A 14,518-nucleotide genomic window follows, 5' to 3' on the forward strand; every position below is an offset into this window, starting at 1 on the left:
TCAGCATTCAACACAATCATACTTTTTTTGGGAATATTTCATTTAGGATCAACAGGGTGATTATTCACAATGTCAAAAAGATGTTCAATTTAAATGGATGGATGAGATTAAATATTTAGGTATATGTACAGAAGACTCGTGACTGTGCAGCTAAACACAGCTCGAACCACATCATCGTGACATGACCGTGATGGGCCTGTTCAGTAAGAATGACGAGTCGGCATAGGAAGATGAGGTGCAGGCGCTAACAGATGGTGCAGAGCCAACAACCCATATCTGAAACAAAAGGGATGGCTGTCGACCTCAGGAGGGCCTGGAGGGAACACGGTCCACTGAACATTGACAGCTCGACCATTGATGTCATCAAGAGTATCAATTCCTTGAAGTACACTTGACGTAGAATCCCACCTGGTCCCTCAACATCAGCTCCAAAGCCCAGCAGTGCCTCTACTTCCTGCGAAGGCTGAGAAAAGTTCATCTCCCACCCTCCATCCTCACTACATTCTACAGAGGATGTATTGAGAGCACCCTGCGTAACTGCGTCACCACCTGGTTTGGAAGCTGTACCTTCTCTGACCGCAAGATCCTGCAGAGGATAGTGAAGTCAGCAGAAAAGATCATGAAGGGCTCTCTTCCTACCATGAATGACATCTACAACACTCGATGCAGGTGAAAGGTAATAAACATTGTGAAGGACTCCACACATCCCTCATGTAAACTGTTCTCCCTTCATTCGTCTGGTAGGAGATACCATAGCACTTAGGGCCTTATGTCCAGACTGGCCTACAATTTTAGCCCCCAAGCCATCAGGCTCTTGAATTCCCAGAACATATGTGGATACTATACCGTGGACATTTACTGTATATGTCTTAATATTTTAATATTTCAATGTGTTCAACTTCTATTCCAACTTACGTTTCCTTCATGATCCTGGAGAAATACTATCTCATCTTTACCATGCTTGAATTGATGAATGTCTCAGTGTTCATAACAAAATCACTTTTGGTCAAAGTGAAGTGACGTGCTCCCTAATTCGGGTCATTTCCTGTTGTCATGGTGCATCCTCAGTCCTCGTTCATAATATTCAGTACAGTTCAGCCTCTGCTTTTCCTTCTATAATTCAAAGAACCAGTCAGCATTTGCTCGCACTGTGTGAGAGTGCTTAATTTCTGAGCCAGGTTCAGTGAAGCTTATGTTGGATAACCGTGCTTCACTAGTGACCAACTGATTACTTATTGTTACACCTGCAGTCGTTCACTCATTCTTCATTGTGGACGTATCATACACCAACCACAAGCACCTTGACTATTCTTCTTCACTTTCTAAATGCTTACAAAATATCAGTAAAACTCTTATTCATGGTCATAGAGTATGCAAGAAAAAAATTACATAGCTCCAAAACTGATATCATCTTAGAGTTGGATTGATGACTATGCTGCGTGATTTAAGTGGGTCTGGTTGGCTTATACAGTTACTTAACACTAATCACACAGCAGCACTAATCCACCTACCTTATATACTCGAGTAAAAGTATTTTAGACTGCTTTTTTTAACATTAAATTTATGGGGCCGACTATTACATGGATATACTTTTGACCACAGTAAGTGCCTGGGTCGTTCAAGGTGTTGGGCATTCAGATGGGTGGGCGGGCGGGCGTTGGGACCGGGCAGTAAGTCCACGGCTGAGGCTTCGGGAGCTCCAGTAGATGGCCAGCCTAGACTAGAGTCCAAGGTCCTGAAATCAGGAGCTCAGAGATGGGCAGCCGGCAGGAGTCAAAAATACGTGGGGTCGACGTTTATTCTTGATGTGATAGATTATGTTGTATTTTGTATTCTATATAGATATGTTTTAAAGGAGATAAATTTGGACAGGTTTTTAGTGTAGGTCACATACAAACACTTCAAAATAGATCTCATTTAAAATACTGGAGCTCTGCTCAAGCCAGACAGGCCGGCTCTGTGTGCTTTTGCAAAAACCTTGAAGCGTGCCCAAGAGACTTGTTGCCGATGGATTGTTGCTTTGAAAAGTGACAGATGAAAGAGGATAGGGTTTGCAGCCACAGGCTATCTGAGTGCAGTTGGCTGTTCTAAGAGGGTCATGTGGTTTTCCAAGCAGAGAGAGTCAAGCAGGCTGTTTCTTTGGGAGGGGGTGGGATTTAGTTCTACAGTTCTAGAGTTCAGCAGCAGCAGCAGCAGCTGGGACTGGAATAGGACAAGCTGGCAAGTTTGTGGAAAAACCCCATTTTGAAAATGGGTTGTGAGTTCTGAGTTCAGCCTGGTCAAAGCCCTTGTTGTCCATACAAGAGGAGAGGACTGACTGCCTCAGGTTTCACTTTAAATAAGAGAAACAAAAAGGAACTCTGTGGTGACCTGAAAGAAAGGGGCTATTATTTGGGAAACCCTGATGGGGGCAAGTTTCTTTGGCAAGACACTGATGTGGCTGATTAGAAAGAATCAGTTTGTGTCCAGTGAACAACAAACCTCTCTCTGAAAACTGACAAGAACCTTCCTGGGTAGTAACCATTTACCTTTCAAGCACCAATGCCTGGTGAACTTCGTAAATAAATTCTGTGCACAGTATAAGAATTGCCTGTAACCAGTGAACTTGGAGGAATGAGAAGTGAGATTGGACTGTGAAGCAAAGAACTTTTCGGAACTTACCCACTTAGAATTAAAAGGGGGTTAAGTTAGGTTAGTTAAATCAATAGTGATAAGTTAAAGTTTGATCCTATTTTCATGTTTAAAGATAGTTAAAAACAACATTTGTTTAAGTAACCATTTGTCTTGGTGCTGGGTTTTGGGGTCCTCTAACAATGATATATGGAAAATAGGGGGTCGACTTTTACACGAGTATAGATGGTACATTTTTCCACATGAAATTTGCATAACAATTTATACACATGATTAAGTTATACGGAATGAGCTTCACCGTTTGGATTTGACGATGTGGATCCTTTGGGGGAAAAGCGTCGTGGCGGGACTTGGGCTCCTTCCGAGACTGGTTGTAAATAACGATTCTGATACGTATGCAACGCAATGAGATATCTCTTTGCAGCCTGGTTGCAAAGTTCTTGCATGGAATCCCACCCTGAAACAACACATATTTCCATTCCTATGAACACGCTTCTGATCTTGAGAAGAAGTTTAATGGTATCTTCAATCAAACACATGGAAGGAATGGAATGTACAGACCAATCAACGCTGAGAACGTGTTACCAAAAAAAGTGCTAAATGTCCTGGAAATGGGCTTCGAGTTCTGACCGAGAGTTCACCCTCAAAGATTCACTTCATTTCCCGTTCTTTGGCTAACGAAACTGCAAGGCATATTCGACGCCTACATGACAGGGTACCCAAACCAACCTTTAAAGTTGTGTCTTCAAATGGTGTAATCTTTGGAAATGTAACTGGTTAAAGAAACGCTATTTATTGTGCTAACTTCTGGTCTCGTTTCCGAACTACTTCAGGGCGTTCCTTGTTCGGGGCATTGAAATGAAGGTCATATTCAACTCCAGACCAAGGAGAGCATTCTTTTGGGGATTTCTGTTTCGGTTTTGGAATGTATTGAACGTACTCGAAAGGTTGCGGCCTTTGGAGGCAAAGTTAGTTAGTTAACTGATGACAGTCAAAGTTGCAAGTAAAGGCTCCAAGTTATTGTGAAGTCTTCCGAAGCAAGGGGTGAGTAATAAATGGAGCAAGGAAGCCACGAACTCTCTTTTCGAACTTTCTGTCTGCATTCTGAACACCACAGGAAGATGGAGCAAACAACGGGAAGGTGGAGGGACTCAGGGAGCATCCATGGAAAGAAATGTTTCGCGTCAGGTAAGGAGATAAGTGTGTGGACGAACTGTGTTCGTCCAAGGAGCTGATGGATCGCGACACTTCAATTAATCGGGACAGAAAGGAGGCAAGAGCAAACCACTGGAAAAGGGATTTTATAAAAAAACTCACCAGAAGTTAACGCTTCGGCAGTCGCCATGTGCATGAGAGTATCAAATGGAGCCCTCCACTGAAATGATTTTAAAATCATTGTGTCAATCTTGGCTGATAAATCAGACTCGTTCAGTTTCACTCCAGCTTTGTTGCACTGATGACAAACATTGTAATACCCCATGGCATTCCCGAGTGCTCCAAGGACCATGGCAGCCTCGTACCTCTCCATTGCAATAGGCTCCAAGAACCTTGAATACGAAGCCACGGTTTCCTCGACCGCATCGAGTATCCGCGCCAGTGTCTGGACTCCAGAAACCCCGCCCAGTCTGCAAGCTGGTTATGCAATGTCCATTGACAGTGGTCGGTTCGAGTAGACTGTAGATTTAAAAAAAAACAAGGCTATTTAAAGTTTCTGTTTTACCAATGTCGACTTAGACAAATAAAGGTTGAGATTGTCAAGTCAAACAAACCCTTACATGTGTGAGAGAAGAACATTTGGTTCTGTTTGAATTTTGGACCCAAAGTAGGTAAATCTTTATTTTTTATTTTATCTATAATTCTGGATGCCACTGAAAAAGAGTTATAAAGCTTTACATCAGCTTCTCAAAGGACTCCAGCCAATATTACCCAGTGGGCGATGCTGCATTGTGAGATGTCCACGTGCCAGAGTATTCCTTTTGCAGTCATTCCATCTAATTCTCTGAAAAAACATGGCAATGTGCAGGGGAAAAAAACTTAATGTAATAAAATATTAAAATTACATGGCAGTTGTAATAGTTTTAATTTACACTTCACTTTCTCTGATAAGACGTGGATTTGTTTATTGTAATTATCAAAGTACAGCACTGGCAAAATCCAAGGATTTTTGTGGAATGTATGTTCAGTTGTGATTGCATCAAAATCTTTCTAATAAACCACAAGCAGAAACGGAAATAAATTATACCTTGATGAAACGCTGGTTATGCATCTTTATATTTTTATTTATATTTATAGTTGTACATTGTTTGATCTCCTGAGTTTTCCCAGCATTGTGTTTTACCAACAGCACCTAATAGTCTGAATACACCTAAGATTGTCTCATCTCGGAAGCTAAAACAGAATCAGGAATGGTCAGTACTTGGAGGGGAGAGAGGAACATCAGGCGCTGTAGGTTTCTGTGAGGGGTACTGGAGAAAGTGGTGACTCTATGTATGGACATTCTAAAATGTAGTATCACGTGACAATAATGGCACATTCAGCTTTATTTCAATCACAGTGTCTGCAGACATTCTTGTCTTACTCCAGAGGCAGAAATGAGATTACTTAATGAGCTAGCATACATAAAGTTTAAAAGCTTTTTTCTGAAAGCAATTTTTCAAAATAAAAATATCCAATAAAGCTGGGAGTCAGATTATTTTCTGAGGCTGATTGTTATTCATGGACTTCAGCTTGTCATTGAAGACAACCATACCTCAGAGGCTGGTGGATCAACTGTCCTCCTGGGGACTCAATGCCCCTCTTTGCAACTGGATTGAAAGGCCACAGTCTGTTTGGATTGGCAGCAAAACCCCAAGCTCCATCACACTGAGCACTGGTACACCACATGACTGCATGCTCAGCCCTTACTGCTCATACTGCTAACTCAGGACTGTACTACCAGGTTCATCTCCAACAGAAACATCAAGTTTGCTGGTGGTAGTTTGCCTCATTGGCAATAATGATGAATCAGCTTACAGAGAGGAGATTGAAAGGATTGTATAGTGGTGCAAGACCAACAACCTGAGTCTCAACATACACATGGGGAAGAAGAAGAACCACTCCCTAGGATATATCAATGGCTCAGTGGTAGAAAGCATAAAATTCCATGGTGTCCATTTAAAAGATCACCTGTCCTGGACCCCCAGCACCTCCTCATTAGTCAGGAAGGGCAATAGTGCCTGCATTTCTTAAGGAGGTTGAGGAGGGCAAGGCTACCAGCCACCATAGTTCTACAGGAGCACTGTAGAGTGTCCTGGCTGGCAAAGCAACAGATCAGAGGTCAAATGCTGAGGGTGATTAAAACTGCTGAGATCACTGGGGTCCCCATTCCCACTATGGACGATATCTTCAGGGAGTGGTGCTTAAGAGGGCCATGAGAATTATTGAAGACCCTTACCATCCATCTTGCATTATCTTTGAGACACTACCTTCAAGGAAAAGGTACAGGAGCATAAAATCCAGGACTGCCAAGAGGCTAGGAACAGCTTCTTCCTGCAGGCAGTGAGACTGTTGAACAATCTTAGAAATCATTACATTTTATATATATATACACACTCACACTCTCTCTCTCTCTCTTACACACAAAGAGTAAAAGATGTCCTCATTCCCAAAATCTATAAAGTTAAAGATGATGCAATTCTTTAATATTTTAAGCAATATTAGTTTTTAATTTCATCTTTTACAGTTCCATAACAACAAAAAAGGAAAATGGCCCGAAGCAGACATTTGGACATCTTGCATTGTCAGTATTTAGTAACACCTCCTTTGGCAAGTATCACAGTTTGTAAACATTTTCTGTAGGCAGCTAAAAGTCTTTCATTTATTTTTGGGGGGATTTTCACCCATTCTTTCTTGCGAAATGCATCCAGTTCTGTGAGATTCTTAGGCCATCTTGCATGCAGTTCTCTTTTGAGGTCTATCCAAAAATTTTCGATGATGTTCAGATTGAGGGCCTGTGAGGGCCATGGCAAAATCTTCAGCTTGCACCTCTTGAGTTGTGCTTAGGATCATTATCCTATTGTAGAAGCCATTCTTTTTTCATCTTCAGCTTTTTTACCGATGGTGTGATGTTTGCTTCCAGAATTTGCAAGTACCTAATTCATTGATTCTTCTTTCTACCACTGAAATATTCTCCATGCCACTGGCTGCAACACAAGCCCAAAGCTTTATCAATCCACCCTCCTGCTTAACAGTTGGAGAGACATTCTTTTCATGAAATTCTGAATCTTTTTTTTCTCCAAACATACCATTACAGCCAAAAAGTTCTATTTTAACTTCATCAGTCCACAGGACTTGTTTCCAAAATTCATCAGGCTTGTTTAGATGTTCCTTTACAAATTTCTGATGCTGAATTTTGTTGTTGGGATGCAGGAAAGGTTTTCTTCTGATGACCCTTCCATGAAGGTCATATTTGTGCAGATGTCACTGCACAATAGAACTCCAGAGTCTCCTAACTCTTCCTGAAGGTCTTTTGCAGTCAAATGGGGGGTTTTGATTTGCCTTTCTAGCAATTCTATGAGCAGTTCTCTCAGAACGTTTTTTTCGTGTTCTAGACCCTGTTACCTGCCATTGGAATGGTGGACATAATGGTTAGTGAACCACCTTAACAGCGCCAGCAATTGGGACTGGACCTGGGTTTGAGTCCTGTGCTGTCTGTAAGGAGTTTGTACATTCTCCATGTGCATGCGTGGGTTTACTCTGGTGGCACTGGTTTCCTCCCACCATTCAAAACATACCTGGGGTGTAGTTTCATGGGGTGTAAATTGGGCAGCACAGACTCATGGGCTGAAATGGCCTGCTACCATGCTATATGTCTAAAAAAAATGTAAAAATTATGAACTGATGAAACGGCCACCTGAAAATGTTTTTCTATCTTCTTATAGCCATCTCCTGCTTTATGGGCATCATTTAGTTTAATTTTTGGTGTGCTCGTCAGCTGCTTAGAGGAGCCTATGTCTGCTGATTGTTGGGACAAGGTTTAAGGAGTCAGATTAATTATAAAGCTTTGAAATTTGCATCACCTTGCCTTTCCTAACAATGACTGTGAACAAGCTATAGGCCTAACAAGCTAATTAAGTCTGAGACCTTGGTAAAAGTTATCTGAGAATTCAAATCTCTTGGGGTGCCCAAACCTTTGAAAGGTGCTCCTTTCTTTTTTTCCACTCTAAAATTGTATAATGCCATAAAGTTAAAGATATGACTTTTGGTGATGGTTCTTCTTCTACTTACTTAACTATTCACAGTAACAGAAATGTTGAACAAACTATACATAGTGACATAGCATATCTCCAATTCTGGGCCATTTTATATTTAGAGAGAGAGAGAGAGAGAGAGAGAGAGAGAAAGAGATACATACATACATACAAGTATACAGTGTGATATGTACAAAATTTCTGTTACTGTGAATAGCTGTGAGTAAAAGATTACCTGATTTCCAAAAGGCATAAAGTTAAAAATGACATATTTCAAAAATATTTTAAGCAAGATTAGTTTTTTATTTCCATCTTTTACAATTTCAAAAATAAACAAAAAAAAGAAAAGGCCTGAAGAAAAAAGTTTGGGCGCCCTGCATGGTCAGTACTTAGTCACACCCCCTTTGGCAAGTATCACAGCTTGTAAACGCTTTCTGTAGCCAGAAAAAAATATAAAAAAGAACATAATGGTCCGGAGTCGGAGATACGCTATGTCGTCGGGTTGTATATCTGTCATCAGATGCCAATAAACTTAAACTTGAAAATTGCAGGGAATTTCTTCAACCTTATGAAAATTCAGATCGGATTAAGCCAATATCGCGACACCAGACTCGATCAATAAATTATGTCAACAAATGGATGTCAAATAAAGGATAAAATGTTATTTGTTTTGTCTTCTTATACTTTGACAAATTCAAATGCAGTTAAGTCTATAAGAAACGGCTGCTCGTTTGTTGATTGTTACTAATGTATCCTTTTTGTATCTTTTAAAAGATGGGGAGATCCTAACGTCTATGCTTCGTGCTGATAATTACTTGATTATCAATTCCCCGATCAAGATCATCATTGATTATATAATGCCTCGCGTGGATCTTTCAACTCGCAGCACAAGGACGGTGAGCAGTAAAACTGACTTTAAGACCAAGGTTGAGAATGAAAGTTCAGATGACTTTGGTTGTTCAAAAATCGAGGAGGTAATTTCTTTCATAGTTCATGTTCTAAGTCAATTCTTGGATATTATTGGACTTTTCAAGAGCATCTGTGGAATCTGGAGTAGGTGTGTTGTATAAAGGACTGCCAGCTGGATAGGTTTCCAACCTTCCTTTCCAGCGGGACAGAATATGCACGTTGCGAAGGCTTTGTGGCTTTTGATACTTAATTCAATATGTTACCTACATTTTGAAAGTATGGGTTGAAATCATTACAGAATTATGTAGTTTGATGCAACACGGAAACAAATATATGGAAGAAAATCGCATATATATCATGTATATTATATTTAATATTTTGTTGATAATATGTTATGCCATAAACGTCATGGACTGCAATTAGCATGCAAGAACGGATATGCATGGAGTGAAGGAGACCGAGGAAGTTGTCTCCTATAGGTGTATAAAGCTAAAATGGGCGTCGATTCACTTTCCCACTGTGGAGTATCAAACACAAAGGACTCAGTTTAAGATGAGGGGAAGAAGTTTTAAAGGGGGTGTGAGGGGAACGGTTTTTATTGTACAATGGTATGGAATCTGCTGCCAGAGGAAATTGTGGAGTCAGATACAATCACCAAGCTTGAGAGACGTTACGACAAGGCATAAATAGACAAGGGTGCAAGGACATGGACCTAATGAAGACAAATGTGGTTAGTGAGGACGGGCACAAAGGCCAGTATGAACGCAGCGGGACGAAGGGCTTGTTTCTGTTCTCTATAACTCCATGCCAATTTGTAATGTAACTATATTGACGCAAGAAAACATCGCACTCTACCTAAATTAAAAAGTTCTCGAAAAAAATAATAATAATTTTCTTCAAATCTCACACTAGTCGCACACGAGATGCCATGAAAGCAGAAAATTGATCTTTGACATGGAACGCGCAATTCTCATACATTTTCAAATCAACGTTATTAGTTAATTATCAGGTCAGTTAGAAGGCTGGAGAGAAACACAAAAGCTGCAGACACTGGAATCTTGAGCAGACAACGAATTGCTGAAGGAACTCCCCAGATAAGACAGCATTCACGGGTAGAAACGGCCAGTCATTGTTTCAGGTCTGAATCCTTTATCAAGACCTTTTATTTGGCTCCAAGGCTTCATATACTTGCTCTGCATAATTATCTCCTCATGTACCGTCATTGCATGCCACGGAAAATCCGTTACATTACAAACCGACTTTTTAATGATTTACCTATATCTTCATATTTTAACATTCCCCGTAAATGATGCAAAGAAAATATTTACCCACCCAATTCCTTTTAGGCGCGAGTTAACTGGATAATCCAGTTCCATTTTTACTTGAAAATGTCTTCAAAAAAAGGCTTGCACATCAGATTCACACTTTGGTAAACACCATTGTCGAGAATAAATGCGGGTCGTGTATTAAACATAGGTTTTTCAACGGAATTCCATTTTGAGAATGTCATTTTCCCCTCTGTTCCCCATTGTCTGAAATATAAAAACCTAATCTCGTTTGAGGAATTCCGGTATATTGAGTAACTTTTGTCATTTATTGGAAATGCAGAAAAAAAGGGTGTCTGATGACTTTATATTCAGGTAACTCGCTGAGGGCCACTATTTGTCTGGTTCAAAGTGGGTTAAATACGAAAATAAAACAGTTTTGTTTCTTGGTAAAATTATATGGCGAAATGTTTACCTTAAATGCGTTTACTCCGCTTGAAAAAGGCTAGTGACATTTTAAAAAAATTATATTTCACTTGGGAGATTATAATTTGCTTGGTTATCCCCAAGGGTTCTGTTCATTTGGCCGTAACGGCCGAACTCTTTCCCAGTAGGTAGTAAATTTAATTATACTGACATTAATTGGCGTAACATTAGCAAATTTAAAGTTAATATACGACGGCAGTAATCTTCAAGATTATTTCACGTAACGGAAGTTGCCCTTTAAGTGCAAGTATTGTGTCTATTTCGAAATATTTAGGGAAATTTTCACTTCCATTCCTGCAATCCACTCAGTCAGCGCATCCAAATAGTGATTCCAATTTCAGTCGTGGGATGCAAATGGACCGAGTGCTTCTTTGAAAAAGGTCGCTGTTAATTTTGATCGGTCAAAGTAGCGCCAACTGGTGAAATGCCTGGGTGGCATTTGAGCAACAGGTGTATATCCTAAATCTAAAAAATGTATTTGTTCTATTTGGATCGCGTTTTGCAACTGTGGTACTCTTTGATAGATCCAACTTCATGATGTCCAGACAACAACATAAATCTGGTTAGATTTTGTCCCAAGACAAAATGGGTAGGGGCATTTTCAAATGGGGTCACCGTCATATCTGAAAAATTATGGTCAGGTACGCGCACAAATCGTGTCGTTCTGAAGCTGACAGCGGAAAAAGAACCGACTTGATGAAGTTTGATGAAGTAGCGAGATATTGACCCACTGAGAGACGTCTCACCTTATAGTTACCAAGGAAATCCTGTCCCAACACCCTCGGGTGTATAACACGAGTGGCGAGATCCCATCTTCTCATTTTAAAGGGCGTTTGGAGATTGAGTCGTCGATCTGGAGTAAAACACGAAAAGTTTGCAGATTGGACAGGAGGGAACTCGCAGCGTCCATGGGCAGGGAGAAAGAAAGCTATGTTCCCGACGTTTCGGCCCTGAGCCCTTCCTCGGGCTGTGAGCAAAGAGCAGGCAGGCGACCGAACGAAAGACGTGGAGGATTAGGGCGGGGAGGGGATCGATTAATTTCCACCCGTGGGATTGGGACCTATCTGACAGAGAACGGCCCTGGAGCCCTTCCTCGGGCTGTGAGGAAAGAGCAGGCAGGCGACCGAACAAAAGACGTGGAGGATTAGGGCGGGGAGGGGATCGATTAATTTCCACCCGTGGGATTGGGACCTATCTGACAGAGAACGGCCCTGGAGCCCAGGGGAAACGTGAAGACACTTTGTGCAGTTGGAGAGTTTAAATTTCCCGTGCTTTTGCACGTAGAAAGTCCCTCCCACGCTTCTTTGACGCAGGGTGAACGCTGGCAATCCCCCCCCCTTCTCCCCCTTTGCCCATCTCAAGCTTGGCGTGTGCGCGTTTGAGGCACATTTTGTACATAAAAGTCCTTTCACCTCCTCCTGCTGCAGAACCCAAAATAAACGTCCACACTTCGCCCTCAGGCTCGGAGCCTTTGAATGAGTAGCGCTTGTGCCCGGCTGCATGGAGGAGGAGAGGGGAGGGTGTTGTTGGCTGTAACGGGACAGAGTGGAGTCGAGGAGGAGTTGGGGGGGGGGGGGGGGGAGAGAGGTGAAGTTTGGCTCAGCCCCCGCCCCCACCCCCGCCCCCGTCCCGTGGCCGCACCGCCCGGGCTGCAGGCAGGCAGCGAGCGAGCGAGCGGCTCCGAGTCTCCCGACAACTTTCCGTGTGTGCCGAGCGGGCGGGAGGAAGGAGGGGAGGGGGGGGGGGGGGGAGTGCGCTGCACTGCGCATGAGTGTCACCCACGGTGACTACTAATTGTCCGTTTTTTTTTTCTTTTTTTAATATATATTATTTTTTTAATAAGAGGCCCGAGCGCTTGAAGATGGTGAGTGTTTCCCTGGGCGATCGTGCGCGTTGATAGCCGGGCGGGGGATGGGGGTGGGGGGGGGACGGGACTGGCACCTCTCGACGGCGGCCCCCTCCGGGCCTGAGCCCTCGGCCCGAGCCCGGCGCCCCTCGGCTTTGGCGCCTTTCTCCGCGGACTTTCCGGGGGGGGGGGGGAAACTGGCCTCTCGAGCCCGCGAGACGGGCCCTGGTGGTGGCAGCGGCGCTCGGCCTGTGGAAAAAGTGGCCGGCGCCCTCCTCACTCGAGGGCCGCTGCTTGTCGAGGCCTACGCGGGACGGAGGTGGGCCGGGTGGGGGGGGACTAGAGTTTTTGGTTGGGGGGGGTGGGTTCAGGGTTTATTTTTAAACGGGCCGGCCCGGCCCTGAAGCCGGGTTCACTTCTCCCCGCCCGGTGGTTTCACGGAGCGCCTTGTGCCTGCGTTCGGGCTGGTTTATTTTTTTTAAAGCCAACCCTGCTTTTCTCTTCCTGGGTTATAAAAGTACCGGATTTCGGTGCCTTTTTGAATGATCTGTTCCCCTTTTTTTGCTGCCTTCCTCCTCTCAACTGCGTCACTGCAGAGGGTTCCTTGGGCTTGACTCCCATCATAAATAGAACTAGCCAGTTGCTTTTTATAAATGTACATCATAGCTTGTTAATGTCACTCGTAAATCCAGTTCTTGGGGATCCTTCAACTGCTTTACTTCAGTTGGAGCGATTGTGGGAAGTACATTTTCACGTCGTGGCTGTAACTGCTCTTCCCTTTGATTTTTGTGACCAGTCCAACAGGACTATATTTTTAAGTTTGGTCAGCCTGAATGAATGGAGCTTCCAGAGGAATTCAGCCCCCAGAATTTGAGCTTTTCTATCTATTGCCCAATTCTGTGTCTCTCTCTTCCTCCCCCCCCCCAAGAATTTAAGCTTTTGTATCTGTTGCCCAATTCTGTGTCTCTTCCTCCCCCACCCCCCCCACAAGAATTTGAGCTTTTCTATCTATTGCCCAATTCTGTGTCTCTCTCTTCCTCCCCCCCCCAAGAATTTAAGCTTTTGTATCTTTTGCCCAATTCTGTCTCTCTTCCTCCCCCCCCCAAGAATTTAAGCTTTTGTATCTGTTGCCCAATTCTGTGTCTCTTCCTCCCCCACCCCCCCACAAGAATTTGAGCTTTTCTATCTATTGCCCAATTCTGTGTCTCTCTCTTCCTCCCCCACGCCCCTCCCAAGAATTTAAACTTTTGTATCTGTTGCCCAATTTTGTCTCTCTTCCTCCCCCACCCCCCCAAGAATTTAAGCTTTTGTATCTGTTACCCAATTCTGTCTCTCTTCCTCCCCCACCCCCCCAAGAATTTGAGCTTTTCTGTGTCTCGCTCTTCCTCTTTCCCCCCCACCTCCAAACACAAAAGTATGAACGAAGGACAAGTTACCTTAGAATTAAAGTTTTAACATTCTCTCTTCCTCCGCCACCCCAAGAATTTGAACTTTTCTGTGTCTCTCTCTTCCTCTTCCCCATCTTCAAACAAAAAAGTATTAACGAAGGACAAGTTACTTTAGAATTAAAGTTTTAACATTCTCTCTTCCTCCCCCCCACAAGAATTTGAGCTTTTCTGTGTCTCTCTCTTCCTCTTTCCCCCCCACCTCCAAACACAAAAGTATGAACGAAGGACAAGTTACTTTAGAATTAAAGTTTTTTAACATTCTCTTGAATTGCGAGAATGAAATGTAAAACTTAAAAAAAAAATAATTCGTCCGATGCTCCCTTCTCAGTTGATCCACGTACCAGCAAAATAGGAGGAAACTAAACAATTTGAATCCTTGACATTTTGATGAGGGTGGCAAGAAGCAAAGAGCCTTGGAATGCGTCAGGAATTTTTGTGACTGGCCTTTTTAAACTTGGATGATTATTAATGAATTGCAGAGTTAATGTGGGGCGAAAGTAGTTTTTTTTTCTCTCTGTTTCTTGTTTATTTAAGAACATAAGAAATAGGAACAGGAGCAGGCCCATCCGACCCATCGAGCCTACTCTGCCATTCAATAAGATCATGGCTGATCATTGACTCAACTCCATCTACCTGCCTTTTCCTCCTATCCTTTAATTCCTTTTTTATGTAAAAATCTATCTAACTGAACCTTAAATATGTTTA

At 42.7% G+C, this 14,518-nt stretch overlaps 2 protein-coding genes across 8 annotated transcripts in view; one reads left to right on the plus strand and one right to left on the minus strand.

Moving 5' to 3' along the window:
- The window catches only part of LOC138742553 (uncharacterized), a 38,402-nt gene extending 25,200 nt beyond the window's left edge, over positions 1–13,202 (minus strand). The window contains exons 1-4 of one of the 4 annotated variants that reach the window (XM_069897110.1): positions 12,887–13,202; positions 11,266–11,372; positions 3,949–4,305; positions 2,930–3,088 (exon numbers count right to left, since the gene is read on the minus strand). In XM_069897110.1, the coding sequence (XP_069753211.1) occupies positions 2,930–3,088; positions 3,949–4,159 (370 nt within the window). In that variant the 5' untranslated portion in view covers positions 4,160–4,305; positions 11,266–11,372; positions 12,887–13,202. Of the gene's footprint in view, positions 1–915; positions 1,114–2,929; positions 3,089–3,948; positions 4,306–11,265; positions 11,373–11,931; positions 12,252–12,886 lie in introns of those variants that run through there. The other 3 variants (XM_069897109.1, XM_069897111.1, XM_069897112.1) reach the window with 3 other exon arrangements.
- The window catches only part of dcun1d1 (DCN1, defective in cullin neddylation 1, domain containing 1 (S. cerevisiae)), a 67,292-nt gene continuing 65,040 nt past the window's right edge, over positions 12,267–14,518 (plus strand). For 3 of the 4 annotated variants that reach the window (XM_069897119.1, XM_069897116.1, XM_069897120.1), the window contains exon 1: positions 12,267–12,383. In XM_069897119.1, the coding sequence (XP_069753220.1) occupies positions 12,381–12,383 (3 nt within the window). In that variant the 5' untranslated portion in view covers positions 12,267–12,380. Of the gene's footprint in view, positions 12,384–12,602; positions 12,685–14,518 lie in introns of those variants that run through there. The other variant, XM_069897117.1, reaches the window with a different exon arrangement.

The sequence above is a fragment of the Narcine bancroftii genome, chromosome 9 (genome assembly GCF_036971445.1).
Source record: "Narcine bancroftii isolate sNarBan1 chromosome 9, sNarBan1.hap1, whole genome shotgun sequence".
Classification (NCBI taxonomy): Eukaryota; Metazoa; Chordata; class Chondrichthyes; order Torpediniformes; family Narcinidae; genus Narcine; species Narcine bancroftii.